Source organism: Bactrocera dorsalis, chromosome 6, assembly GCF_023373825.1.
Source record: "Bactrocera dorsalis isolate Fly_Bdor chromosome 6, ASM2337382v1, whole genome shotgun sequence".
NCBI classification, from domain to species: Eukaryota; Metazoa; Arthropoda; class Insecta; order Diptera; family Tephritidae; genus Bactrocera; species Bactrocera dorsalis.
The window spans coordinates 23,753,590-23,780,615 of NC_064308.1; the positions used below are offsets into that span (position 1 = coordinate 23,753,590).

The 27,026-nt window shown below is 36.0% G+C and overlaps 1 protein-coding gene across 3 annotated transcripts in view; it reads right to left on the reverse strand.

Annotated features, from left to right (window-relative positions):
* The window catches only part of LOC125779303 (uncharacterized), a 43,226-nt gene that overhangs the window by 7,061 nt on the left and 9,139 nt on the right, over positions 1–27,026 (reverse strand). For 2 of the 3 annotated variants that reach the window (XM_049460573.1, XM_049460572.1), the window contains exon 1: positions 15–13,187. In XM_049460573.1, the coding sequence (XP_049316530.1) occupies positions 6,116–7,591 (1,476 nt within the window). In that variant the 5' untranslated portion in view covers positions 7,592–13,187 and the 3' untranslated portion in view covers positions 15–6,115. Of the gene's footprint in view, positions 1–14; positions 13,188–27,026 lie in introns of those variants that run through there. The other variant, XM_049460574.1, reaches the window with a different exon arrangement.

Genomic DNA, 27,026 nt, shown 5'->3' on the forward strand with positions numbered 1-27,026 from the left:
TGCCCTAGATTTACCTCTGTTCCGTGTGTAAAACAGATTAGTTGCTGCTGTTTAGCCCTTTTATGGAATCTTCATTGACCCAGGGCTCAGTATTAGGCTGAAGTCGATGCCCCCTCGTTCACGAGGGTTGTCAGATTCGCTGTAGCACTCTTCGAGTGCTGCAGGTTTATCTGTACGCATCTTATGTTATTGCTATTGAGCATCTCGGGGTTCTTCAATGCCTACATTCCTTTGCAACTGGCTGGCGTCGTCGACCTCTTCCGTGTCGTCTTCGTGAGCCGCTTTGTCGCCTTGGAAGATTTTTAACCTGGCCTTGCGAATTGCGAACCTGATTTTGTAGTCAGTCTTCGTGAGAGCCTCAATGGACTCATCGCAAATGGCCACCAGTATTGGTCTGCTTGCTTTATTTGGTTTTTCCTCCTTGATAAGCTGCCACTCATCTATACCAGGTTAAGGGTTGTTAAGGGTAATAAATATGTAAATATAATTTTGGTGTTATAATATTTTCAATTTATTTTCATTACTCACTTTTACTTGTAACAAGACAGAAACTTAGATTTAGTTTGTACTTGTTAACATTTTACATACTATACATATGTACATATTAATTTCTAAGGACTGCTTTAAGGGGTTAGGGGTAGTCAGAATTTTGAAAAAATTATTTGTTTTTTGCATTTTCGTTAAGTGTAATATCTTAAAAAATATTTTCTGAAAATTTCACGTTATCCGATTATTAGTTTTTGAGTTATTCGACAAATAACAAAGAGAGCTGGGGCACTTCAAAGCGCTTGTGTAAAACTTTAAACGCGTTTTTCTCAAAACTATGTTTTTTGAACTGATGACAACCGTAACTCCAATACCCCTCAGTAGATTTTAATCAAATTTATACAGCTTTTAGAATACATAATAAACTCGGGCCTGCTCAAAGGATTTTTTGTTATTCAAAAATGTCGATTTTTTAAAACCAATCAACTGTTGATTTTTTCCCAAAAATTTAGACAAAAATTTCCTGAGGCCGCCATTTTGTTAATTTTTAAAAAATAAAATCCTTCGATCAGGCCCGTGTTTATCTGTTTACAAAATTAATTTTTTTTGAGCGATTTATTTTAGATAAATCTTCAAGGACTATACAACTAAAGCTTTGGAAATTAAACTTTTTTTTGAAATTTTGGTGACTTCAAGTCATTCTATAATAATGCCATATTACTACTTTTGTAAAATAACACAATTTAATAGCAAAAAATAAATACTGAAAATTCTCATTTTTTCGTGCCTCTGACTACCCCAACCCCTTAAAGAAGCGGTGAGACTTGTCTGTTTTTCTTCTTTGGTGTAACAGCTCCTGACAATTTTCGTGCGCATAATAATAAGATATGATATCTGATTTTCATCATTATTGTTTTCATACCACTTCATAAAGGAAAAACTTTTTTTTTGTTAACTGGTTCTTCAACTTCATTGTCAGATACTTCGAAATCTCATCATCTTCCGTATTTCGATCGTCATTCCAATTTCCGATGTCTTCACTTCTGACGTCAACACTATCCACTTTGGACAATAACGATTGTACCTCTCGAAGTGTATCATCGTAAGAACTATTTGATCTAATCAATGTATGCAATGGAATTTCGTCTTCGCTGTCATATTGATCATCGTCTAACTGTTTTATATTTTTCCAAGCTTTTATAAGAACAGTTCTTGGCAATTCATCCCGTACTAATTTAAGCAGCAAGATGGCATCACGAATTGAATGTCCTTTAAAAATATTCTCAACCGGTCCGGTTTTCTTGTGTTCATAACAGTGTAGCCCGGTATCATAACTTGAGCAGTCTTATGGCATTTTGATACATGGGCTGGAAAGGAGCTGTCACGTTAGGTGTTTCCGTTTGAAATTGTGCGCATATATGTACTTCATCGTTCCCGTTTAAATATAGCATTGCTCTGTGCAATGCTTCGAAAAGATTTCTATATATCTCAAATTTTAATAAACCTTTTTATCAACACTTCAGTTATGCGGCTATTTTTTTATGCCAGATCTTTTGCAATTTTAAATTGCCTGTCAAGATACCCCCTCCAATAGTTAGCAGGTATGAAAAAAATTTTATAGCTACCCATAGATATATTGAATCACCCAATTTATTACTTAAGAACGAACAACTCTGTCGACATTATGAAAACGTGTCTACAGATGTCGACTTTTACTTTGGCATCGTTTTGTTTATTGCACGTTTACGCCAATTTAAGGTTTAAATATTGCATACTGCGATGGTAGCGCAATCTATCGATTCCAATGTAAAACATTCCAAAATTAGCAATTAATTACAAATGAAAAATTTATTTAAAAAAACATTTTCCAGTGGACCAAATTGTGAATCTAAACCATCCTCGAATCTCCTTAAACACGCACAAAAAATTTCATCAAAATCGGTCCAGCCGTTTAGGAGCAGTTCAATTACACACAGGGTCAAAAAATGTATATATATTAAGAAGAAAGATACCTAGTTAAGAGATTAGAATTAAGAAATTTATTGACGAAAGAAATTTTAATGAAAAAGATCAGAATCAAACGTGAACTCTTAGAGTGCAGTATAAACAAAGTGTTTTTCTATACATTTTTATCTTTCAATCTGTTCGTTGCACTTAGTTTCACAGGGTATACTTACTTGTACCTTGAATTATGTATCCCTTTTTTGTTAGCGCTTAATTGAAAGAATTATATTTTCACGATCAAAGAGTAAAATTCAATTACTTGTATATTTTTCTTTTCGGGGAAAACTTCACAATAGTTCGATTTCTTCCTTTTTTTATTAAATATGTATATAGGTATCTATGTTTAATTTGTATATTTTATGTATATTCACTGCTACTACTGCCGGTGCACAACCACACGACCGAACGGATTGTTTTTCGGGAACTTTAACCACAACTTCGACGAAAAGGAAAAGGAAAAGTCTATAGCTGGCGAGACGCGTGTTGAGTTTTCGGGCGTGAAAATCGACTGTGGCCGCCCCGATCTGGCCAATCCTTTTTACTCGGTTGGGTTGTGAGAACGATGTTTGTTGTGGTATGGTGGTGTTCGGTGCGTGGGGTTGCGTGGTGTGATGCTGTATGTTGTGTATGATGAATGTTGTGTTGTATGATAAATGTCGTGTTGCGGGATGAATGTTGCGTTGTGGGATGAATGTTGTGTTGTGGGGCGAGATACCAGGAAGTCGCATAAACATCCCGGCCCCCCTAGGCGAATTAATTGCCTAGAAGCCTCTGTAGTTTTTGTAGGGTACTCAGCGCTGAAGCCCGTCGCTTTTCGCTGGTTGCGATGACTATGATGCGGCGGGGTATGCGAGCGGGCACCTCGGGACTGCTTAGAACGATGGGCTCTTCGGCGTTGCACTTGATTCCCACGTTGACTGTGCCGCTGTTGATTCTGCCGATGACTGGTGTGCGTTGTCTGATCAGCGCGTCGAGGGAAGCGGTGGAATAACGTGTGATGCGGTCGGTGGCAGTACTGACACGACCCGTCTGACATGCACTCCATCGTAGCGTGCGTGTCTGCCAAGCATGTCATGCAGTGCCCGTGGGCTCTAGCGATCTGTTGGCGCTGAGCGGGCGTCATCGTCTTGAAGATCGTACACTTCTTTAAGACATGGGGACGATGGCATAGGCTACATCGTGGTGGTACGTATTCCTCAAGTGCTTATTGCGTATGTCTTCTACGTCCATTTCTAGTGGAATAGGAATATGTATATTAAATATGGTTTTGCTAGTAGTATGAAGCATGCTACTCATTATATATAGGTGTATATATAGATATATTTATTTATGTATTATATATTATTTATATATGGATTTTATTGTTTAGTATTAACCGCGTTCATTATGCTTTTGGTTTGTACGTACGGATTGTAAAACGGTGTATTTTTAATGAATTATTGTTTGACTTTATGTATGCGTTTGCGTTCGCTCGTGTTCGGTAATCGGTTCTTCGGTATTGGGAAGAAAACACAATTTCACTAATGGTCGAGTTAGTAGGCCAGTTTCTGTTCGCACATCTACTACTCTTATATGACCATCTCGTCCCCGATGTACCTTTTCAATGAGACCTAGTCGGCATTCGGTTGGGGGAAGGCATTCGTCCTGTATGATGACGCATTCGCCTGTACTGGGTTCCTTCTGGATCGTTTTCCATCGATATCTCTTATGGAGATCTTTAAGATAGTCCTCCTTCCATCTGTGGCTGAATTCATGATGGAGAATCTTGATTCTTTCTCATCGATTTATTAAAGTGAGTGAGTCTCCTTCTGTCTCAGGTATGGCGAGAAGGGGAGCTCCTCTGAGGAAATGTCCAGGTGTAAGAGCTGTGAAATCGGAGGGATCTTGCGAGAGTGGTGATATAGGTCTTGAATTTAATACGGCTTCGATACGAGTGAGTAGTGTAGTAAACTCCTCATAATTGAATTTATGATTACCAGCCGTTTTCTTTAAATGGGACTTAAAGCTTTTCACTACTGATTCCCAAAGTCCACCCATGTGTGGAGAACATGGAGGTATAAACTGCATATTTTTTAACAATTTCGGGGGATACTTCTTTCATGAAGTTTATGAATTCTTTCTCGGTGGCTCTTTGAGCTCCGATAAAGTTTTTTCCATTGTCGCTCATAATCTTTGAGGGAAATCCGCGTCGTCCGACAAAGCGTGCGAATGCTGCGAGGAAAGCCGCAGTTGTCAGATCTGAACAAAGCTCGAGGTGTACTGCCTTTGTCGTAAAACATACAAAAACAGCCACATATCCTTTTCTAAATGTAGATGATCTTAACATTGAGGCCTTTATCTGGAAAGGTCCAGCAAAATCAACCCCAGTAATAGTAAAAGGTAGAGCATAATTGCAGCGTTTAGGTGGTAAAGCTGCCATGATCTGCGTGCGCATTTTATGTTTGTACAAGGTACATTGCTTACACATAAAAATCGTCTTTTTAAGTTGTGGCTTTAGTCGCGGTATATAAAATTCTTGTCGGACCATTTGCTGCATCAAGCGATGCTCACCATGTAGTGTAAGCTGGTGAAGGTATATTAGGAATAAATGAGTAAACCGGGATTTCTCAGGTATAATAATGGGATGTCGTTCGTTATAACTAAGGCTGGAGTTCGCTAATCTTCCATTTGCCCTTATTAATCCCTTAGCGTCCAAGAATGGATTTAAAACGAGAAGAGCGCTTCCCTTTTCGAGTGGTCGTCTTTCGAACAACTTTGCTTTCTCTCGACTGAAATAGCGAGTTTGGGTGTAGGTAATGAGACTAACTTTGGCATGTTGCAAATCGGTATGCGTTAGTTGTATGCAAGGATCATTTGGTATCCCTTTCATTTTTTGTTTAAGTCTTTGGGTGAATTTGTGCATGTAAGCGACTACTCTTAGTGCTCTAGGAAATGAAGAAAATCGGTGGAGAATATCATCCTCTTCTGGAGTGATATGAAAATTTTCAATTTTCCGACTTTCCGGCGGTATTATATTACGAGCGGGAGACTTTGGCCAGAATTCTTGTGATTCTGTTAGCCATGTTGGACCATTCCACCAGAGTGTAGTGCTGGTGAGGTGCAGTGGCTTGCAACCTCTTGTTCCAAGATCCGCTGGGTTATCTGCACTTGCAACATGTTGCCATTTTGCTGGGCCAACTAAGTCCAAGATTTGAGATATTCGGTTAGATACATAGGTCTTCCAGCAATAGGGTGGTTTTTCTAACCATGCCAAAACTATTTCTGAGTCTGACCAAAGATACGTTTTATGATCGGTTATTTCAGATGGGTTTGAACTAATGAAATTAATTTTGCTAACAGAAGAGCACCATTCAGTTCAAGCCGTGGCAGACTGAGTGTCTTCAAAGGTGCAACTTTGGCTTTGGCTACCAAGAGGTGTACAGATATTTTGTTATCGTACTGTGTGCGTACGTAAACTGTTGCGCAATAAGCTTTTTCAGAGGCATCACAGAAACCGTGTAATTCTGTGTTACTATTGGGGGTGAAATTTACCCACCGAGGGATTCGAATTTCTGATATAGCATGCAAATTGTTAGCAAATTGTACCCATTTTGTTAAACGTACAGGTTTTACCTGTTCATCCCATTCAGTGCCATCTTGCCACAATTCTTGAATGAGGATTTTTGCTTGTATCATTATTGGCGAAAGCCATCCTGCGGTGTCGAAAAGTATATGAGAATTCATCTGTTATCGCATTCCATTGAATCCCTAGGGTTTTTGTTGTACTGGCCGTTTCAAATTTAAGGAAATTTGTATCTAATAAGTCTTCCTTTTTTATGTTTTTTATTATTTCGGGATGATTTGATGTAATTTTCTTTAAGGGGAATCCCGCTGAATTTAGTGCTTTGATCACTTGAGATAGTGATTCGCACGCTAATGAGATACTGTGGCTACCTGATAGTATGTCGTCCACGTATGTTTGTGTTTGCAACACAGAAGATGCTAAAGGCAAATTTGTTGCATTTGTTTTTGCCACTTCATATAGTGTCCTGATCGCCAAATAGGGTGCGCAATTGATGCCAAAGGTGACGGTTTTAAGTTTATAGTCGCTGATTGGACTATTACTTGATTTGCGGAAGACTATACGCTGCAAATCTTGGTCATCTTTATGCACTAGAATTTGTCTGTACATTTTCTCTACATCCCCATTAAAAACGTATTTAAACATGCGCCAATTTAGTATTAGCAGCATCAGATCAGGTTGTAAGGTTGGACCAGTATATAGTACGTCGTTGAGTGATTTGCCTGAGCTCGTACACTTTGAGGCATTGAAAACCACTCGTACTTTTGTTGTGAGTTTTTCAGGTCGTATTACCTCGTGATGTGGCAGATAAAAAGATAAATATCTACCTTTAGATACTTTTTCATATGGTACAGTTTCTTCCATATGATTGAGGTCTAGATATTCGTCCATCACATTATCATATGCTGATTTGAGCTCACTTTTCTTTATCGGACTTTTTTCCAAGCTTAGAAATTGCTGCACTGCTGATATTCTAGAGTGACCTAGAGCTATAGAATCTGGGAAGGTGGGTTTGAAAGGGAGTCGCACAACATAACGACCGTTTTCGTTTCTTGTTGTTGTGGACTTATAATAGGCTTCGCATGCCTGGTCTTCTTCTGAGAGTTGAGTAGACTGAGGTAATTCTTCTACTTCCCAGAATTTTTTGAGTTCATCATTTAAATATTCGTTTGAAATATTTTCAACTTCAGTTGTAAAAGAATTAATTTTTTCTGTGACTTGGCCACTTAATATCCACCCAAAGATTGTATTTTGGGCTAACAATTTATTGGATATTTTTTCTATACCTTCAAGAATTATTTGAGGTATTAACTCACTACCTAATAACAAATCAATTTGTGATGGGGTATGGCAATTGGGGTCTGCTAATTTGAGATATGAGCATTTTTCCCATTGCTTTTTATTTACTTCACAGCTTGGAAGTAAATTTGTGAGTTGCGGTAGAACGATGGCTTGTGCATCTATTCTTATATCCGCGTTTGGGGAGACTATAGTGATTGGGCAAATTTTGTTTGAATTTTGTATAATTTGTCCGCCCATTCCTGAAATTTGGAAATTTGAATTTTTGACAGGCAATTTTAGCCGATTTTGGGCTTTATATTATATAAAGGATCTTTGAGAACCTTGATCTATTAATGCTCTTAATTTGAATAATTCTCCTCTATGTTCAATAGCGATGACCGCAGTGGGTAAAAGAATTTTGCTTTCATTCTCTGAATGAAGAGCTTGAATTTTTGCTGCTTTAGAGCAACATGGTGGTTTTTCCCTTTTTTCGGGATTTGAGATTTCGGGATTATCACTTTTGTTTGTAGTGACTAACCCGGTGGTTTTATGAAATTGGTTTTGCTTCATATTTTGAAAATTTGTAATATGAAGCAATGAGTGATGTCTTCGTTGACAGTACACACAAGTAAATTTGCTTTCACAGTCTTTTGTCGTATGAGCATTCGACAGACAGTTGATACAAAGTTTATGCTGTCTGACAAGATTGTTTCTGTCAGAAACGGATAATTTTTTAAATTTCTCGCAAGATCTTATATTGTGACCTCCTTTACATATTTCACATAATGATTGCCAATGATTTGTTTGATTTGTCACAAATGTTTGGCTTCTATTAGCGTGCCTATTATATTGTGTATTATTGCTGGCTTGGGGTTTAAAAAAGTTTTTATTCGACTCATTTTGATTATTTTTTTGTTTGACTGTTTTTTTGTCAACTCGCACAGCTATTTCGTACTGAGTTGTTAAGAAGTCTTTCATTTGATGCCATTTTGGCGATTTCTTTCTTGCCACTAGTGATTGCTCCCATCGTAGCAAAGCAGCATCAGGCATTGTTGCTGCACAAATATTTAGTAGGACAGGGTCCCACGATTCTGTGGAAATCTTTTGTGTTTCTAACACAGATAAACAATTTGTCACTGTCGAGTATAGTTTTTGAAACTCTTGGCTGGTTTCTTGTTGAATTTTTGGTAAATTCATTAAAATTGTTATTTGGTTGTCTACCAATACTCTTTCATTTTCGTATCTTTCGACCAGTGCTTCCCAAGCCAGATTAAAGTTTTCGTCATTTAAAGCGAAACGCTTGACGATACCGCCAGCTTCCCCTTTACCTAAGATGGTACAACTTTTGAGCTCGTGAAAGTTTGGGATGGTTAATGTATACGGCAGTGAACATGTCCCGGAAGGAGGGCCACTGCTCATAACCTCCGTGAAAAACTTCAGTATCACAAGCTGGCACTTTCAAGAATATACCTGTATCTATTTCTTCTTTTTGAGTCGTACCTACTCTCGGAGGAGGAGTAGTGGCTCTACATGGCCTTAATAAATTTATTTGGTCCAATATCATTGCCTTCGTAATTTCATATTGTTCGAGGCAGTTTTCATATTTAGCTGACGCCGAAGCTTTTATGTTTTCTGGGAGTTCAGCATCGTCAGTATCTTTGCTGCCAGAAGGCGTGCCCATATGCTATCTATGCTTTGAATTTTTAAATTTAGAACCGATTCTGTGTTATCGTTAATTGGGGAAGCAGTGAATCTTGTGCAGTATCTAACAAAACTGTCACTTTCAGTTATGAACCTTGACACTAAATTATCTTTGGTTCTTTTTTGTTTGGCACCCTGCTTTGAGCGTGTAGCTTCTGCAGGTGTGCTTTGTGATTTGTCATCATCAGCCATTTTTGGAATTTCTAATAATTGAGGTGTTCTTGGTTTAACCTCTTTCGATTTATCAGATTGCATTTATAGAATTAAATTGTAAGCTTTGAGCTTAAAATTGTTTTGCTTTAAAATACAATTAAAAAATTTATAATAGGAGCAAATGTGTAATTAAAAATGAGAAGAATAATAGAATTGAATCTTTTATTATTAATTAATTGAATTATATAAATTTTCGAACACGTATTCACCGCATAAATAGTCAAATCAAAAAATATTTGTATATAATTATTTTATTTTTTTTGTTACCGTGTATTGGTTAAAAGTATCTGCGATATACTCGCGATTAATTTGTATATTATTCCTTAGTACGTCTATCTTTGGATATAAGAACGCAAAAGGAAAGAAATTAATAATGACGCAAAATAAACGTATGTATATATTATATGCATATAGTTATGCTTAATGTTTGCTTGTGCTTTCGTTTTCCTTATAACGGGTGATTTTTTTGAGGTTAGGATTTTCATGCATTAGTATTTGACAGATCACGTGGGATTTCAGACATGGTGTCAAAGAGAAAGATGCTCAGTATGCTTTGACATTTCATCATGAATAGACTTACTAACGAGCAACGCTTGCAAATCATTGAATTTTATTACCAAAATCAGTGTTCGGTTCGAAATGTGTTTATCGACAAATTTTGTTCAGCGATGAGGCTCATTTCTGGTTGAATGGCTACGTAAATAAGCAAAATTGCCGCATTTGGGGTGAAGAGCAACCAGAAGCCGTTCAAGAACTGCCCATGCATCCCGAAAAATGTACTGTTTGGTGTGGTTTGTACGCTGGTGGAATCATTGGACCGTATTTTTTCAAAGATGCTGTTGGACGCAACGTTACGGTGAATGGCGATCGCTATCGTTCGATGCTAACAAACTTTTTGTTGCCAAAAATGGAAGAACTGAACTTGGTTGACATGTGGTTTCAACAAGATGGCGCTACATGCCACACAGCTCGCGATTCTATGGCCATTTTGAGGGAAAACTTCGGACAACAATTCATCTCAAGAAATGGACCCGTAAGTTGGCCACCAAGATCATGCGATTTAACGCCTTTAGACTATTTTTTGTGGGGCTACGTCAAGTCTAAAGTCTACAGAAATAAGCCAGCAACTATTCCAGCTTTGGAAGACAACATTTCCGAAGAAATTCGGGCTATTCCGGCCGAAATGCTCGAAAAAGTTGCCCAAAATTGGACTTTCCGAATGGACCACCTAAGACGCAGCCGCGGTCAACATTTAAATGAAATTATCTTCAAAAAGTAAATGTCATGAACCAATCTAACGTTTCAAATAAAGAACCGATGAGATTTTGCAAATTTTATGCGCTTTTTTTTTAAAAAAAGTTATCAAGCTCTTAAAAAATCACACGCTAGTTTCGTACACTTGTCACATACATATGTACATGCATATGTATGTATATAATACGAATGTGCAATATAGGGAAAAGTGCGGAATAATAATACTAAATAAGTATAAAATTTTTATATGTTTGTAAATATGTTAACATTTAAGTAAGCAAGTATGTATTCAAATGTTTCGTTAATCTGCATACGTTAGTCCAAAGGAGCGCGAAAAAGAAATTTCAATAATTACACGATGTATGCACATATGTATATACCATAAGCGTGTATATGTAAAAATGCGCATACGTAAATATGTTTTTTTTTTCCTTTTTTTATTTTTTATTTTCCAATGTTTGAATATGGATATCCTCCATGTACATGTAATTTGATGATTTTTGCTATGTTCCGTTGTGACGCCTTTCCCTTTTTTTGTTTAAGTTCGTTGACCTTAGTAATAAATATATTCTATATATTATTACTTGTATGTAGGTACGTATGTATTTGTAGCCTTTATATTGGTATGTTGGTATATATTAAGGCCGAGAGAAAACGTAAGAGAGATAACCGAGAAATATGTAGTTAGATCGCGATATACATATGTACACATATGTACATACACATATATCCACTGTTATGTTGTTGTTATATTTTTTCTTCTGCCTTTGCTTATTTTTAAAGCGATCCTGCTTGTTGCTTTGTTAGCACAAGGGGTATCACCAGAACTTGCAAGTAAGAATACTTGACTTTGAAAAAATTTTAGTTTTTTTTTTTGTAGTGTGTTTGGAGACACGAAGTAAGCTTGAAGGCAGGTAGTTATGTAACAACAGTTTTTCAAAAAATTTTTACAGTCGATTTATGCATGTACCATATGTCCATGAATATAAGTATATTAATTACGGCATATAAAATTTGGCGCGGAAAGTTCGATTGCCCATAAATTTTTGTATGTATGTATATGCTCATATGTATGTATGTATCTCTTACACGATCGAGTATCTTTACTTATTTGTGTACATATGTATGTATTTGCATGTTCTTTTTTTGCTCGCCTTTGCTTATTTATTATAGGCGATCCTGCTTGTTGCTTTTTTAGCCCAAGGGGTATCACCAGAACATGCAAGTAATAATACTTAACTTTGAAAGGAAAACATTTTTTTTTTGTGATTTTGGAAAATTACAGTGTGTTAGCGACAGGCAGGTACCGCAATTTTTTCATTTATTTCGGTACCTATACATACATATGTATGTATATACCGAACTGTCTAACCGATTTTTCGTATAGAACAGTTGGGTTATTTCTAAATAGCTGTATGCCGTCTTACAGCTTCAACTGTATATCAAGCATACATATGCGCATACATAATTTTATAAAAAATCAAATTGGAATGGACTCACTTTTTCTTCCGTCAAGGGTTTTTGGGCAATACTTTGTGTTCTCAGTCGTTTTCCTCTTTTTGGTTTTTATTTCTTCTTCCGTGTTGAGTTTGTATTCTCTTCCCACGTTGCTTGTAATCCTTGTCTGCTCTGCCAAATGTGTTAGTGTTTTTGCACGTACATATGCACGAATTTTCGTTGTTCTTTCCACTGCAATCTAGTTGAATTTTTTATATACGTATGTACATGTGTATTTCGTTTTATTTTCACAGCACTTTTTTTTATTCTAGTTTCTATAAATTGTTGTCACTTCACTTTAGTATTGCACTTTAGTTTTTCGTTTCTTTAGTAAGTTCTTTGTGTTATATCGCGCCCGTTTATGTATTTTGTGGAGTTGAGGTTATTGACCTTTGTTCTATCACGCGCCCGTTTAATGCTTTTTGTTAATATGTATATGCAACTTTTTTTTTTTTTTTGCACTTTTTACTTTTTTGTATTATCTTTTATTTTTTCATTTTCTAATTTACGTTTTCTTTGTTTTTTTTTTTTAATCGTAGGTGCCTTTCTGAGAGGCTCGAAGGACCATTTGTTCGTTGCAATTAGTTTCACAGGGTATACTTACTTGTACCTTGAATTATGTATCCCTTTTTTGTTAGCGCTTAATTGAAAGAATTATATTTTCACGATCAAAGAGTAAAATTCAATTACTTGTATATTTTTCTTTTCGGGGAAAACTTCACAATAGTTCGATTTCTTCCTTTTTTTATTAAATATATATATAGGTATCTATGTTTAATTTGTATATTTTATGTATATTCACTGCTACTACTGCCGGTGCACAACCACACGACCGAACGGATTGTTTTTCGGGAACTTTAACCACAACTTCGACGAAAAGGAAAAGGAAAAGTCTATAGCTGGCGAGACGCGTGTTGAGTTTTCGGGCGTGAAAATCGACTGTGGCCGCCCCGATCTGGCCAATCCTTTTTACTCGGTTGGGTTGTGAGAACGATGTGTGTTGTGGTATGGTGGTGTTCGGTGCGTGGGGTTGCGTGGTGTGATGCTGTATGTTGTGTATGATGAATGTTGTGTTGTATGATAAATGTCGTGTTGCGGGATGAATGTTGCGTTGTGGGATGAATGTTGTGTTGTGGGGCGAGATACCAGGAAGTCGCATAAACACAATCCTATTGTTGAACTGAATACGTTTGGTCATTCGAACTTAAAATAAAGAGCTTAAGTGCAAGTATTATGAGCCTCTAAAAATAAAAAGGTCATTACTTGGCAAAATAAAGGTAAATGTAAGCCGGAATAACAAAGACTATCCGCATTTTTAAAAGTACATATTTACAGTTAATGACAAACCACCTCCAATATATTTGCTGAAATAAGTAAAATTATAGGTACTAACAATTTCCATATAGTGCCCTTGAAAAAAGGCAATATAGATGAAACAAAAATTCAGTCCTACACTGAAAAAAGTTTTATGGACATAGTTAAATTTTTGTCAAATAAAAACAAAAATTATTATTCGTATCAACTGAAGAGCTCTAAGGGCCTAGTTGTAATCAAGGGTATATAGTCCGCCGTAGACTCTAGTGAAGTCAAAGAAGCATTGGAAGAATGTGGTTTTGGAATTAAAACAGTTGTAAATATATTTAATAGAAACAAAATACCACAGCCAATGTTTAAAATAGAATTGTTGCCGAATTCGAATCAACTTAAAAAAAATGAGACCCATCCCATTTATAATTTGAAATATTTGCTGCATCGTAGAGTAACTGTGGAAGAACCACATAAAAGAAACGGTCCGGTACAATGTACTAACTGTCAAGAATATGGGCATACTAAATAATACTGCACTCTACGCAGTGTTTGTGTGGTATGTGGTGATTTACATCCCACTTCTAAATGCACCCTTAAGAAAGAAGAGTTAAATAAAAAATGCAGCAATTGCGGAGGGAATCACACCGCTAACTACAGAGGTTGCCCTGTATATAAAGATCTGAAATCTAAGTTGTCACAGGGAATTCAAGCACGTCGTAACCAAATATTACAAACGCCCCGTAATGAAATTATAGCAACCTCAGAAAAAAGTACAAATCCTATTAGTTCTAACAATAATAATATGCAAGGAAGCTATGCAAATGTGGTAAAAGGCAACACTGTGCAAATGCAACTGCCGCAAAATCCTCCAAATGGAGGTATTGAAACTATGATTATAAATCTTACACAGTGTGTGACACAATTTATGTCTACCATGCAAAACATGATCCAAGATTTAATAAAATCACAAAATCAAATGCTGCAAAATTTATTAAGTAAAAAATGAGCTTACTAAATATCTATATATGGAATGCTAACGGTGTTAACCAACATAAATTAGAGATATACAGATTTCTGTCTGAAAAGAATATAGATGTAATGCTTATTTCAGAAACTCATTTAACAAATAAAAATAATTTCAATATTCCGGGATTTAGACTATATGTTACAAATCATCCGGATGGAAAAGCGCATGGTGGCATGGCGGCAGTGTTGATTAGAAATCGTTTAAACCACTATGCTCTGGAATCTTATGCTACACCACAGTTACAAGCTACAACAATATCACTAAAAAATCGGGGTTGTGACTTAAACCTTACGGCTATATACTGTCCACCTCGTTTTAAAATTACAGAAATGGAATTTAAAGACTTTTTTGGAACACTAGGTCAAAGATTTCTAGCAGGGGGAGATTACAACGCAAAACACACGTACTGGGGCTCACGTCTTATTAATCCGAAAGGACGACAGCTGTATCAAACTGTTATAAATAGGCACAATAACCTTGAAATAATATCTCCTGGTAAGCCGACATATTGGCCTAGTGATCGGAAGAAAATACCAGATTTAATTGATTTTGCTGTAATCAAAAATATAGATAAATCGCACATAACAGCACACACATGCACTGATCTATCTTCTGATCACTCTCCGGTACTAATAAAATTATGTGAACAACCCATATTCGTTAATCCCAAAGTGGGTCTAACTTCTTATAAAACAAATTGGCTAAAATATAGAAAATACGTCAGTAGCCACATTAATATTGAGTACAAAATAAATACAGGAAGAGATATTGACGAAAGTATAAGAGAAGTCAATGATATAATAACCAGCGCAGCTGTCTTAGCAACACCAAACAAAAGCTATAAGCCGCTTGGTTTCAGAAAAATCTCTAATAGAGAAATAGAAATGCTTGTAAATGTAAAAAGGCGTGCAAGACGTGAATGGCAGATAAATCGTTCCCCTTCCACTCAGCTTCAATTAAAATCTGCTGTACGTAAATTAAAAAACGCGCTTAAACGTGAGGAAGAATTGAACACCAAAAAGTATATTATAAAGAAGCTATGTCCGAATTCAAACAAGCAAAATTCCCTTTGGAAAGCCCAAAAGTCCATGAAGCCACCAACTGACTCCAACATGCCTATACGAGACTTGGGAGGAAATTGGGCTCGAAGTAACGAGGAAAAGGCTAATTGCTTTGCAAATCATCTAGAAAAGGTATTTCAACCCAATTTGCCAAAGAACAACTTTAAGCTGTCAATCTTACCCAACACAGCTAAAGAGTCGCTCGAGCCTCTTATGACTTCACCTTCTGAAATCATTGGTATCATCAAAGAACTTAATCCAAAAAAGTCGCCGGGACATGATAAAATTTCCCCAAAAATGCTAATTGAGTTACCAATTATTGCTGTAGAGGTGCTCTCTTTGCTCTTCAATGCAATTCTTAGTTTTGGATACTATCCAATTTCGTGGAAAAAGTCGCAGATTATCTTGATAGATAAACCTGGGAAAGACTTAACACAGCCGTCTTCATACAGACCAATCAGTCTTCTACCCTGTCTTTCAAAAGTATTTGAAAAAGTAATACTATCAAAGATGTCTCCTTTCCTCCACGAAAATACACACAATAGAGCAAGTAAATAGAATTACTAACGAGATAAGGAAAGCATTTGAGCACAGGGAGTACTGTTCAGCAATATTTCTAGATGTAGCTCAGGCGTTTGATAAGGTGTGGCACGAAGGTCTTTTATATAAGATTAAAAAAATTCTACCTTTAGAATTGTATAGAACCTTGGAGTCTTATTTAAAAAATAAAAAATTGATGGTAAAAGTGGGAGATTTCATATCTGATGAACGTCAGATAAGGGCTGGTGTACCCCAGGGCAGTGTTTTAGGCCCAATACTATACATCATATATACAGCAGATCTTCCAACAGCTAACAATTTATTAACTTCAACTTTTGCGGACGACACAGCAATAGTGAGCCTTAACAAATGCAACATTTTAGCATCAAGAATATTAACGGAGCATTTAAGTTCTGTCGAAGAATGGTTAGCGAACTGGCGTATAAATGTAAATGAACAGAAGCACATTACATTCTCGCTAAGACCAAAGATGTGCCCGGCAGTAAAAATAAACAATATCTTAGTACCCCAAGCGAACGAGGTAACATATCTTGGTATTCACCTAGATAGAAGGCTCACGTGGAGAAAACACGTATCTAGTAGAATAACATGTAAGAAGATTAGAGCTGCAAATTTAAATTGGCTTTTAAATAAAAACTCCAAACTTAGCCTAGACAACAAAGTGCTCTTATATAATGCGGTTATAAAGCCGATTTGGATGTATGGCATTCAACTGTGGGGTACGACCTGTGCAACTAATATAGACATAATACAAAGGTTCCAATCAAAAATGCTTAGAACTATCACGTGTTCATCATGGTACATGCGTAACGAAAATATCCATAAAGATCTCGGTATTCCTATGGTAAAAAAAGAAGTAGAAGACAGCAGAATTAAATATATATCTAAACTCCGAGATCACCCAAACCCTTTGGCTAATGCTTTGGTACATTCCTGCGATCAAACACGACTTAAAAGAAGAGATATGCCTGCGTATTAAGGAGCGACGTAACACCAAAACAGCTCAATCACTTGCTTGAGTCTGTCTAGTTTTTAAATAGATTTAAGATTTCATTACTTATTGTTAGGCTTTAAGAAAAAGCAGATACAATAAATAACATAATTTTGAAGAAAAAAAATATTTACAGTATATATGTATAGCTTTTCGTAAAAGTAGAAGCGAAAAAGCGTTAATAGCGTCCTTGTGGCTATAACAACAAGAACAGTGCTAAAAAAGATATTATCAAGAAAAATCAAGAAGCAGAAGAATACTACGAGTATGTAATGCAAACAATGGAAAATTCTATTCAGAATTTAAAATTTCAGCTGCCGAAGGTCTTTCAGCAGTAAGCCGCAAGTGGCAAATAGGATCTATGCCACAAGCTAATCAGGTCGAGATACCTAAGGCTACTTCCAGCGTTGAATGAAAATATCAACGTCGAGCTCAAAAATACAATTGATGGAATTCAAGAAAATGCATTGGCAATTTGAAAATGTAGAAGAAGCATATTTTAAAGCTCGAAATGTCAAATTACAAGAAATAACTCTGAAGACTGCCTCGAGGAATAAATAGAGGAGGAATATAAAATTTTCACCGCGGGAATAACGGAGAAATTAAACAAGTATAATAAAACACAAACAATGTGTTCTTATATAAAACGGTAGGGAATTGAAATTCCGATGTTTTATGGTGAAATGAGGGTTGGTGAAAAAGGTTTGGTGGTAGGAAAAAAGTCATTTTTTGTGATTTTTTTCCTGACGACAAGTTAAAATTTATTTATCCAACCAATGGTACATTGAAGTATGACATTCGAAAAATGTCTTATCAATTTTTTACAAAGATATATTAAAAAATACGGCAATGGCAATTTTGATTATTTTTTTGTTTGACTGTTTTTTGTCAATTCGCTCAGCTATTTCGTACTGAGTTGTTAAGAAGTCTTTCATTTGATGCCATTTTGGCGATTTCTTTCTTGCCACTAGTGATTGCTAGCATCGTAGCAAAGCAGCATCAGGCAGTGTTGCTGCACAAATATTTACTAGGATAGGGTCCCACGATTCTGTGGAAATCTTTTGTGTTTCTAACACAGATAAACAATTTGTCACTGTCGAGTATAGTTTTTGAAACTCTTGGCTGGTTTCTTGTTGAATTTTTGGTAAATTCATTAAAATTGTTATTTGGTTGTCTACCAATACTCTTTCATTTTCGTATCTTTCGACCAGTGCTTCCCAAGCCAGATTAAAGTTTTCGTCATTTAAAGCGAAACGCTTGACGATACTGCCAGCTTCCCCTTTACCTAAGATGGTACAACTTTTGAGCTCGTGAAAGTTTGGGATGGTTAATGTATACGGCAGTGAACATGTCCCGGAAGGAGGGCCACTGCTCATAACCTCCGTGAAAAACTTCAGTATCACAAGCTGGCACTTTCAAGAATATACCTGTATCTATTTCTTCTTTTTGAGTCGTACCTACTCTCGGAGGAGGAGTAGTGGCTCTACATGGCCTTAATAAATTTATTTGGTCCAATATCATTGCCTTCGTAATTTCATATTGTTCGAGGCAGTTTTCATATTTAGCTGACGCCGAAGCTTTTATGTTTTCTGGGAGTTCAGCATCGTCAGTATCTAGTACTGTATCGTATGCTGCCATATGCTATCTATGCTTTGAATTTTTAAATTTAGAACCGATTCTGTGTTATCGTTAATTGGGGAAGCAGTGAATCTTGTGCAGTATCTAACAAAACGGTCACTTTCAGTTATGAACCTTGACACTAAATTATCTTTGGTTCTTTTTTGTTTGGCACCCTGCTTTGAGCGTGTAGCTTCTGCAGGTGTACTTTGTGATTTGTCATCATCAGCCATTTTTGGAATTTCTAATAATTGAGGTGTTCTTGGTTTAACCTCTTTCGATTTATCAGATTGCATTTATAGAATTAAATTGTAAGCTTTGAGCTTAAAATTGTTTTGCTTTAAAATACAATTAAAAAATTTATAATAGGAACAAATGTGTAATTAAAAATGAGAAGAATAATAGAATTGAATCTTTTATTATTAATTAATTGAATTATATAAATTTTCGAACACGTATTCACCGCATAAATAGTCAAATCAAAAAATATTTGTATATAATTATTTTATTTTTTTTGTTACCGTGTATTGGTTAAAAGTATCTGCGATATACTCGCGATTAATTTGTATATTATTCCTTAGTACGTCTATCTTTGGAGATAAGAACGCCAAAGGAAAGAAATTAAAAATGACGCAAAATAAACGTATGTATATATTATATGCATATAGTTATGCTTAATGTTTGCTTGTGCTTTCGTTTTCCTTATAGTTTCGTACACTTGTCACATACATATGTACATGCATATGTATGTATATAATACGAATGTGCAATATAGGGAAAAGTGCGGAATAATAATACTAAATAAGTATAAAATTTTTATATGTTTGTAAATATGTTAACATTTAAGTAAGCAAGTATGTATTCAAATGTTTCGTTAATCTGCATACGTTAGTCCAAAGGAGCGCGAAAAAGAAATTTCGATAATTACACGATGTATGCACATATGTATAAACCATAAGCATGTTTATGTAAAAATGCGCATACGTAAATATGTTTTTTTTCCTTTTTTTATTTTTTATTTTCCAATGTTTGAATATGGATATCCTCCATGTACATGTAATTTGATGATTTTTTCTATGTTCCGTTTTGACGCCTTTCCCTTTTTTTGTTTAAGTTCGTTGACCTTAGTAATAAATATATTCTATATATTATTACTTGTATGTAGGTACGTATGTATTTGTAGCCTTTATATTGGTATGTTGGTATATATTAAGGCCGAGAGAAAACGTAAGAGAGATAACCGAGAAATATGTAGTTAGATCGCGATATACATATGTACACATATGTACATACACATATATCCACTGTTATGTTGTTGTTATATTTTTTCTTCTGCCTTTGCTTATTTTTAAAGCGATCCTGCTTGTTGCTTTGTTAGCACAAGGGGTATCACCAGAACTTGCAAGTAAGAATACTTGACTTTGAAAAAATTTTAGTTTTTTTTTTTGTAGTGTGTTTGGAGACACGAAGTAAGCTTGAAGGCAGGTAGTTATGTAACAACAGTTTTTCAAAAAATTTTTACAGTCGATTTATGCATGTACCATATGTCCATGAATATAAGTATATTAATTACGGCATATAAAATTTGGCGCGGAAAGTTCGATTGCCCATAAATTTTTGTATGTATGTATATGCTCATATGTATGTATGTATCTCATACACGATCGAGTATCTTTACTTATTTGTGTACATATGTATGTATTTGCATGTTCTTTTTTTGCTCGCCTTTGCTTATTTATTATAGGCGATCCTGCTTGTTGCTTTTTTAGCCCAAGGGGTATCACCAGAACATGCAAGTAATAATACTTAACTTTGAAAGGAAAACATTTTTTTTTTTTTTGATTTTGGAAAATTACAGTGTGTTTGCAAACACAAAATAAGCGACAGGCAGGTACCGCATTTTTTTCATTTATTTCGGTACCTATACATACATATGTATATACCGAACTGTCTAACCGATTTTTCGTATAGAACAGTTGGGTTATTTCTAAATAGCTGTATGCCGTCTTACAGCTTCAACTGTATATCAAGCATACATATGCGCATACATAATTTTATAAAAAATCAAATTGGAATGGACTCACTTTTTCTTCCGTCAAGGGTTTTTGGGCAATACTTTGTGTTCTTAGTCGTTTTCCTCTTTTTGGTTTTTATTTCTTCTTCCGTGTTGAGTTTGTATTCTCTTCCCACGTTGCCTGTAATCCTTGTCTGCTCTGCCAAATGTGTTAGTGTTTTTGCACGTACATATGGACGAATTTTCGTTGTTCTTTCCACTGCAATCTAGTTGAGTTTTTTATATACGTATGTACATGTGTATTTCGTTTTATTTTCACAGCACTTTTTTTTTATTCTAGTTTCTATAAATTGTTGTCACTTCACTTTAGTATTGCACTTTAGTTTTTCGTTTCTTTAGTAAGTTCTTTGTGTTATATCGCGCCCGTTTATGTATTTTGTGGAGTTGAGGTTATTGACCTTTGTTCTATCACCCGCCCGTTTAATGCTTTTTGTTAATATGTATATGCAACTTTTTTTTTTTTTTTGCACTTTTTACTTTTTTGTATTATCTTTTATTTTTTCATTTTCTAATTTACGTTTTCTTTTTTTTTAGTCTTAGGTGCCTTTCTGAGAGGCTCGAAGGACCATTTGTTCGTTGCAATTAGTTTCACAGGGTATACTTACTTGTACCTTGAATTATGTATCCCTTTTTTGTTAGCGCTTAATTGAAAGAATTATATTTTCACGATCAAAGAGTAAAATTCAATTACTTGTATATTTTTCTTTTCGGGGAAAACTTCACAATAGTTCGATTTCTTCCTTTTTTTATTAAATATGTATATAGGTATCTATGTTTAATTTGTATATTTTATGTATATTCACTGCTACTACTGCCGGTGCACAACCACACGACCGAACGGATTGTTTTTCGGGAACTTTAACCACAACTTCGACGAAAAGCAAAAGTCTATAGCTGGCGAGACGCGTGTTGAGTTTTCGGGCGTGAAAATCGACTGTGGCCGCCCCGATCTGGCCAATCCTTTTTACTCGGTTGGGTTGTGAGAACGATGTGTGTTGTGGTATGGTGGTGTTCGGTGCGTGGGGTTGCGTGGTGTGATGCTGTATGTTGTGTATGATGAATGTTGTGTTGTATGATAAATGTCGTGTTGCGGGATGAATGTTGCGTTGTGGGATGAATGTTGTGTTGTGGGGCGAGATACCAGGAAGTCGCATAAACACAATCCTATTGTTGAACTGAATACGTTTGGTCATTCGAACTTAAAATAAAGAGCTTAAGTGCAAGTATTATGAGCCTCTAAAAATAAAAAGGTCATTACTTGGCAAAATAAAGGTAAATGTAAGCCGGAATAACAAAGACTATCCGCATTTTTAAAAGTACATATTTACAGTTAATGACAAACCACCTCCAATATATTTGCTGAAATAAGTAAAATTATAGGTACTAACAATTTCCATATAGTGCCCTTGAAAAAAGGCAATATAGATGAAACAAAAATTCAGTCCTACACTGAAAAAAGTTTTATGGACATAGTTAAATTTTTGTCAAATAAAAACAAAAATTATTATTCGTATCAACTGAAGAGCTCTAAGGGCCTAGTTGTAATCAAGGGTATATAGTCCGCCGTAGACTCTAGTGAAGTCAAAGAAGCATTGGAAGAATGTGGTTTTGGAATTAAAACAGTTGTAAATATATTTAATAGAAACAAAATACCACAGCCAATGTTTAAAATAGAATTGTTGCCGAATTCGAATCAACTTAAAAAAAATGAGACCCATCCCATTTATAATTTGAAATATTTGCTGCATCGTAGAGTAACTGTGGAAGAACCACATAAAAGAAACGGTCCGGTACAATGTACTAACTGTCAAGAATATGGGCATACTAAATAATACTGCACTCTACGCAGTGTTTGTGTGGTATGTGGTGATTTACATCCCACTTCTAAATGCACCCTTAAGAAAGAAGAGTTAAATAAAAAATGCAGCAATTGCGGAGGGAATCACACCGCTAACTACAGAGGTTGCCCTGTATATAAAGATCTGAAATCTAAGTTGTCACAGGGAATTCAAGCACGTCGTAACCAAATATTACAAACGCCCCGTAATGAAATTATAGCAACCTCAGAAAAAAGTACAAATCCTATTACTTCTAACAATAATAATATGCAAGGAAGCTATGCAAATGTGGTAAAAGGCAACACTGTGCAAATGCAACTGCCGCAAAATCCTCCAAATGGAGGTATTGAAACTATGATTATAAATCTTACACAGTGTGTGACACAATTTATGTCTACCATGCAAAACATGATCCAAGATTTAATAAAATCACAAAATCAAATGCTGCAAAATTTATTAAGTAAAAAATGAGCTTACTAAATATCTATATATGGAATGCTAACGGTGTTAACCAACATAAATTAGAGATATACAGATTTCTGTCTGAAAAGAATATAGATGTAATGCTTATTTCAGAAACTCATTTAACAAATAAAAATAATTTCAATATTCCGGGATTTAGACTATATGTTACAAATCATCCGGATGGAAAAGCGCATGGTGGCATGGCGGCAGTGTTGATTAGAAATCGTTTAAACCACTATGCTCTAGAATCTTATGCTACACCACAGTTACAAGCTACAACAATATCACTAAAAAATCGGGGTTGTGACTTAAACCTTACGGCTATATACTGTCCACCTCGTTTTAAAATTACAGAAATGGAATTTAAAGACTTTTTTGGAACACTAGGTCAAAGATTTCTAGCAGGGGGAGATTACAACGCAAAACACACGTACTGGGGCTCACGTCTTATTAATCCGAAAGGACGACAGCTGTATCAAACTGTTATAAATAGGCACAATAACCTTGAAATAATATCTCCTGGTAAGCCGACATATTGGCCTAGTGATCGGAAGAAAATACCAGATTTAATTGATTTTGCTGTAATCAAAAATATAGATAAATCGCACATAACAGCACACACATGCACTGATCTATCTTCTGATCACTCTCCGGTACTAATAAAATTATGTGAACAACCCATATTCGTTAATCCCAAAGTGGGTCTAACTTCTTATAAAACAAATTGGCTAAAATATAGAAAATACGTCAGTAGCCACATTAATATTGAGTACAAAATAAATACAGGAAGAGATATTGACGAAAGTATAAGAGAAGTCAATGATATAATAACCAGCGCAGCTGTCTTAGCAACACCAAACAAAAGCTATAAGCCGCTTGGTTTCAGAAAAATCTCTAATAGAGAAATAGAAATGCTTGTAAATGTAAAAAGGCGTGCAAGACGTGAATGGCAGATAAATCGTTCCCCTTCCACTCAGCTTCAATTAAAATCTGCTGTACGTAAATTAAAAAACGCGCTTAAACGTGAGGAAGAATTGAACACCAAAAAGTATATAAAGAAGCTATGTCCGAATTCAAACAAGCAAAATTCCCTTTGGAAAGCCCAAAAGTCCATGAAGCCACCAACTGACTCCAACATGCCTATACGAGACTTGGGAGGAAATTGGGCTCGAAGTAACGAGGAAAAGGCTAATTGCTTTGCAAATCATCTAGAAAAGGTATTTCAACCCAATTTGCCAAAGAACAACTTTAAGCTGTCAATCTTACCCAACACAGCTAAAGAGTCGCTCGAGCCTCTTATGACTTCACCTTCTGAAATCATTGGTATCATCAAAGAACTTAATCCAAAAAAGTCGCCGGGACATGATAAAATTTCCCCAAAAATGCTAATTGAGTTACCAATTATTGCTGTAGAGGTGCTCTCTTTGCTCTTCAATGCAATTCTTAGTTTTGGATACTATCCAATTTCGTGGAAAAAGTCGCAGATTATCTTGATAGATAAACCTGGGAAAGACTTAACACAGCCGTCTTCATACAGACCAATCAGTCTTCTACCCTGTCTTTCAAAAGTATTTGAAAAAGTAATACTATCAAAGATGTCTCCTTTCCTCCACGAAAATACACACAATAGAGCAAGTAAATAGAATTACTAACGAGATAAGGAAAGCATTTGAGCACAGGGAGTACTGTTCAGCAATATTTCTAGATGTAGCTCAGGCGTTTGATAAGGTGTGGCACGAAGGTCTTTTATATAAGATTAAAAAAATTCTACCTTTAGAATTGTATAGAACCTTGGAGTCTTATTTAAAAAATAAAAAATTGATGGTAAAAGTGGGAGATTTCATATCTGATGAACGTCAGATAAGGGCTGGTGTACCCCAGGGCAGTGTTTTAGGCCCAATACTATACATCATATATACAGCAGATCTTCCAACAGCTAACAATTTATTAACTTCAACTTTTGCGGACGACACAGCAATAGTGAGCCTTAACAAATGCAACATTTTAGCATCAAGAATATTAACGGAGCATTTAAGTTCTGTCGAAGAATGGTTAGCGAACTGGCGTATAAATGTAAATGAACAGAAGCACATTACATTCTCGCTAAGACCAAAGATGTGCCCGGCAGTAAAAATAAACAATATCTTAGTACCCCAAGCGAACGAGGTAACATATCTTGGTATTCACCTAGATAGAAGGCTCACGTGGAGAAAACACGTATCTAGTAGAATAACATGTAAGAAGATTAGAGCTGCAAATTTAAATTGGCTTTTAAATAAAAACTCCAAACTTAGCCTAGACAACAAAGTGCTCTTATATAATGCGGTTATAAAGCCGATTTGGATGTATGGCATTCAACTGTGGGGTACGACCTGTGCAACTAATATAGACATAATACAAAGGTTCCAATCAAAAATGCTTAGAACTATCACGTGTTCATCATGGTACATGCGTAACGAAAATATCCATAAAGATCTCGGTATTCCTATGGTAAAAAAAGAAGTAGAAGACAGCAGAATTAAATATATATCTAAACTCCGAGATCACCCAAACCCTTTGGCTAATGCTTTGGTACATTCCTGCGATCAAACACGACTTAAAAGAAGAGATATATATTTTTGTATTATCTTTTATTTTTTCATTTTCTAATTTACGTTTTCTTTTTTTTTTTTTTTTTAATCTTAGGACCATTTGTTCGTTGCACTTAGTTTCACAGGGTATACTTACTTGTACCTTGAATTATGTATCCCTTTTTTGTTAGCGCTTAATTGAAAGAATTATATTTTCACGATCAAAGAGTAAAATTCAATTACTTGTATATTTTTCTTTTCGGGGAAAACTTCACAATAGTTCGATTTCTTCCTTTTTTTATTAAATATATATATAGGTATCTATGTTTAATTTGTATATTTTATGTATATTCACTGCTACTACTGCCGGTGCACAACCACACGACCGAACGGATTGTTTTTCGGGAACTTTAACCACAACTTCGACGAAAAGGAAAAGGAAAAGTCTATAGCTGGCGAGACGCGTGTTGAGTTTTCGGGCGTGAAAATCGACTGTGGCCGCCCCGATCTGGCCAATCCTTTTTACTCGGTTGGGTTGTGAGAACGATGTTTGTTGTGGTATGGTGGTGTTCGGTGCGTGGGGTTGCGTGGTGTGATGCTGTATGTTGTGTATGATGAATGTTGTGTTGTATGATAAATGTCGTGTTGCGGGATGAATGTTGCGTTGTGGGATGAATGTTGTGTTGTGGGGCGAGATACCAGGAAGTCGCATAAACATCCCGGCCCCCCTAGGCGAATTAATTGCCTAGAAGCCTCTGTAGTTTTTGTAGGGTACTCAGCGCTGAAGCCCGTCGCTTTTCGCTGGTTGCGATGACTATGATGCGGCGGGGTATGCGAGCGGGCACCTCGGGACTGCTTAGAACGATGGGCTCTTCGGCGTTGCACTTGATTCCCACGTTGACTGTGCCGCTGTTGATTCTGCCGATGACTGGTGTGCGTTGTCTGATCAGCGCGTCGAGGGAAGCGGTGGAATAACGTGTGATGCGGTCGGTGGCAGTACTGACACGACCCGTCTGACATGCACTCCATCGTAGCGTGCGTGTCTGCCAAGCATGTCATGCAGTGCCCGTGGGCTCTAGCGATCTGTTGGCGCTGAGCGGGCGTCATCGTCTTGAAGATCGTACACTTCTTTAAGACATGGGGACGATGGCATAGGCTACATCGTGGTGGTACGTATTCCTCAAGTGCTTATTGCGTATGTCTTCTACGTCCATTTCTAGTGGAATAGGAATATGTATATTAAATATGGTTTTGCTAGTAGTATGAAGCATGCTACTCATTATATATAGGTGTATATATAGATATATTTATTTATGTATTATATATTATTTATATATGGATTTTATTGTTTAGTATTAACCGCGTTCATTATGCTTTTGGTTTGTACGTACGGATTGTAAAACGGTGTATTTTTAATGAATTATTGTTTGACTTTATGTATGCGTTTGCGTTCGCTCGTGTTCGGTAATCGGTTCTTCGGTATTGGGAAGAAAACACAATTTCACTAATGGTCGAG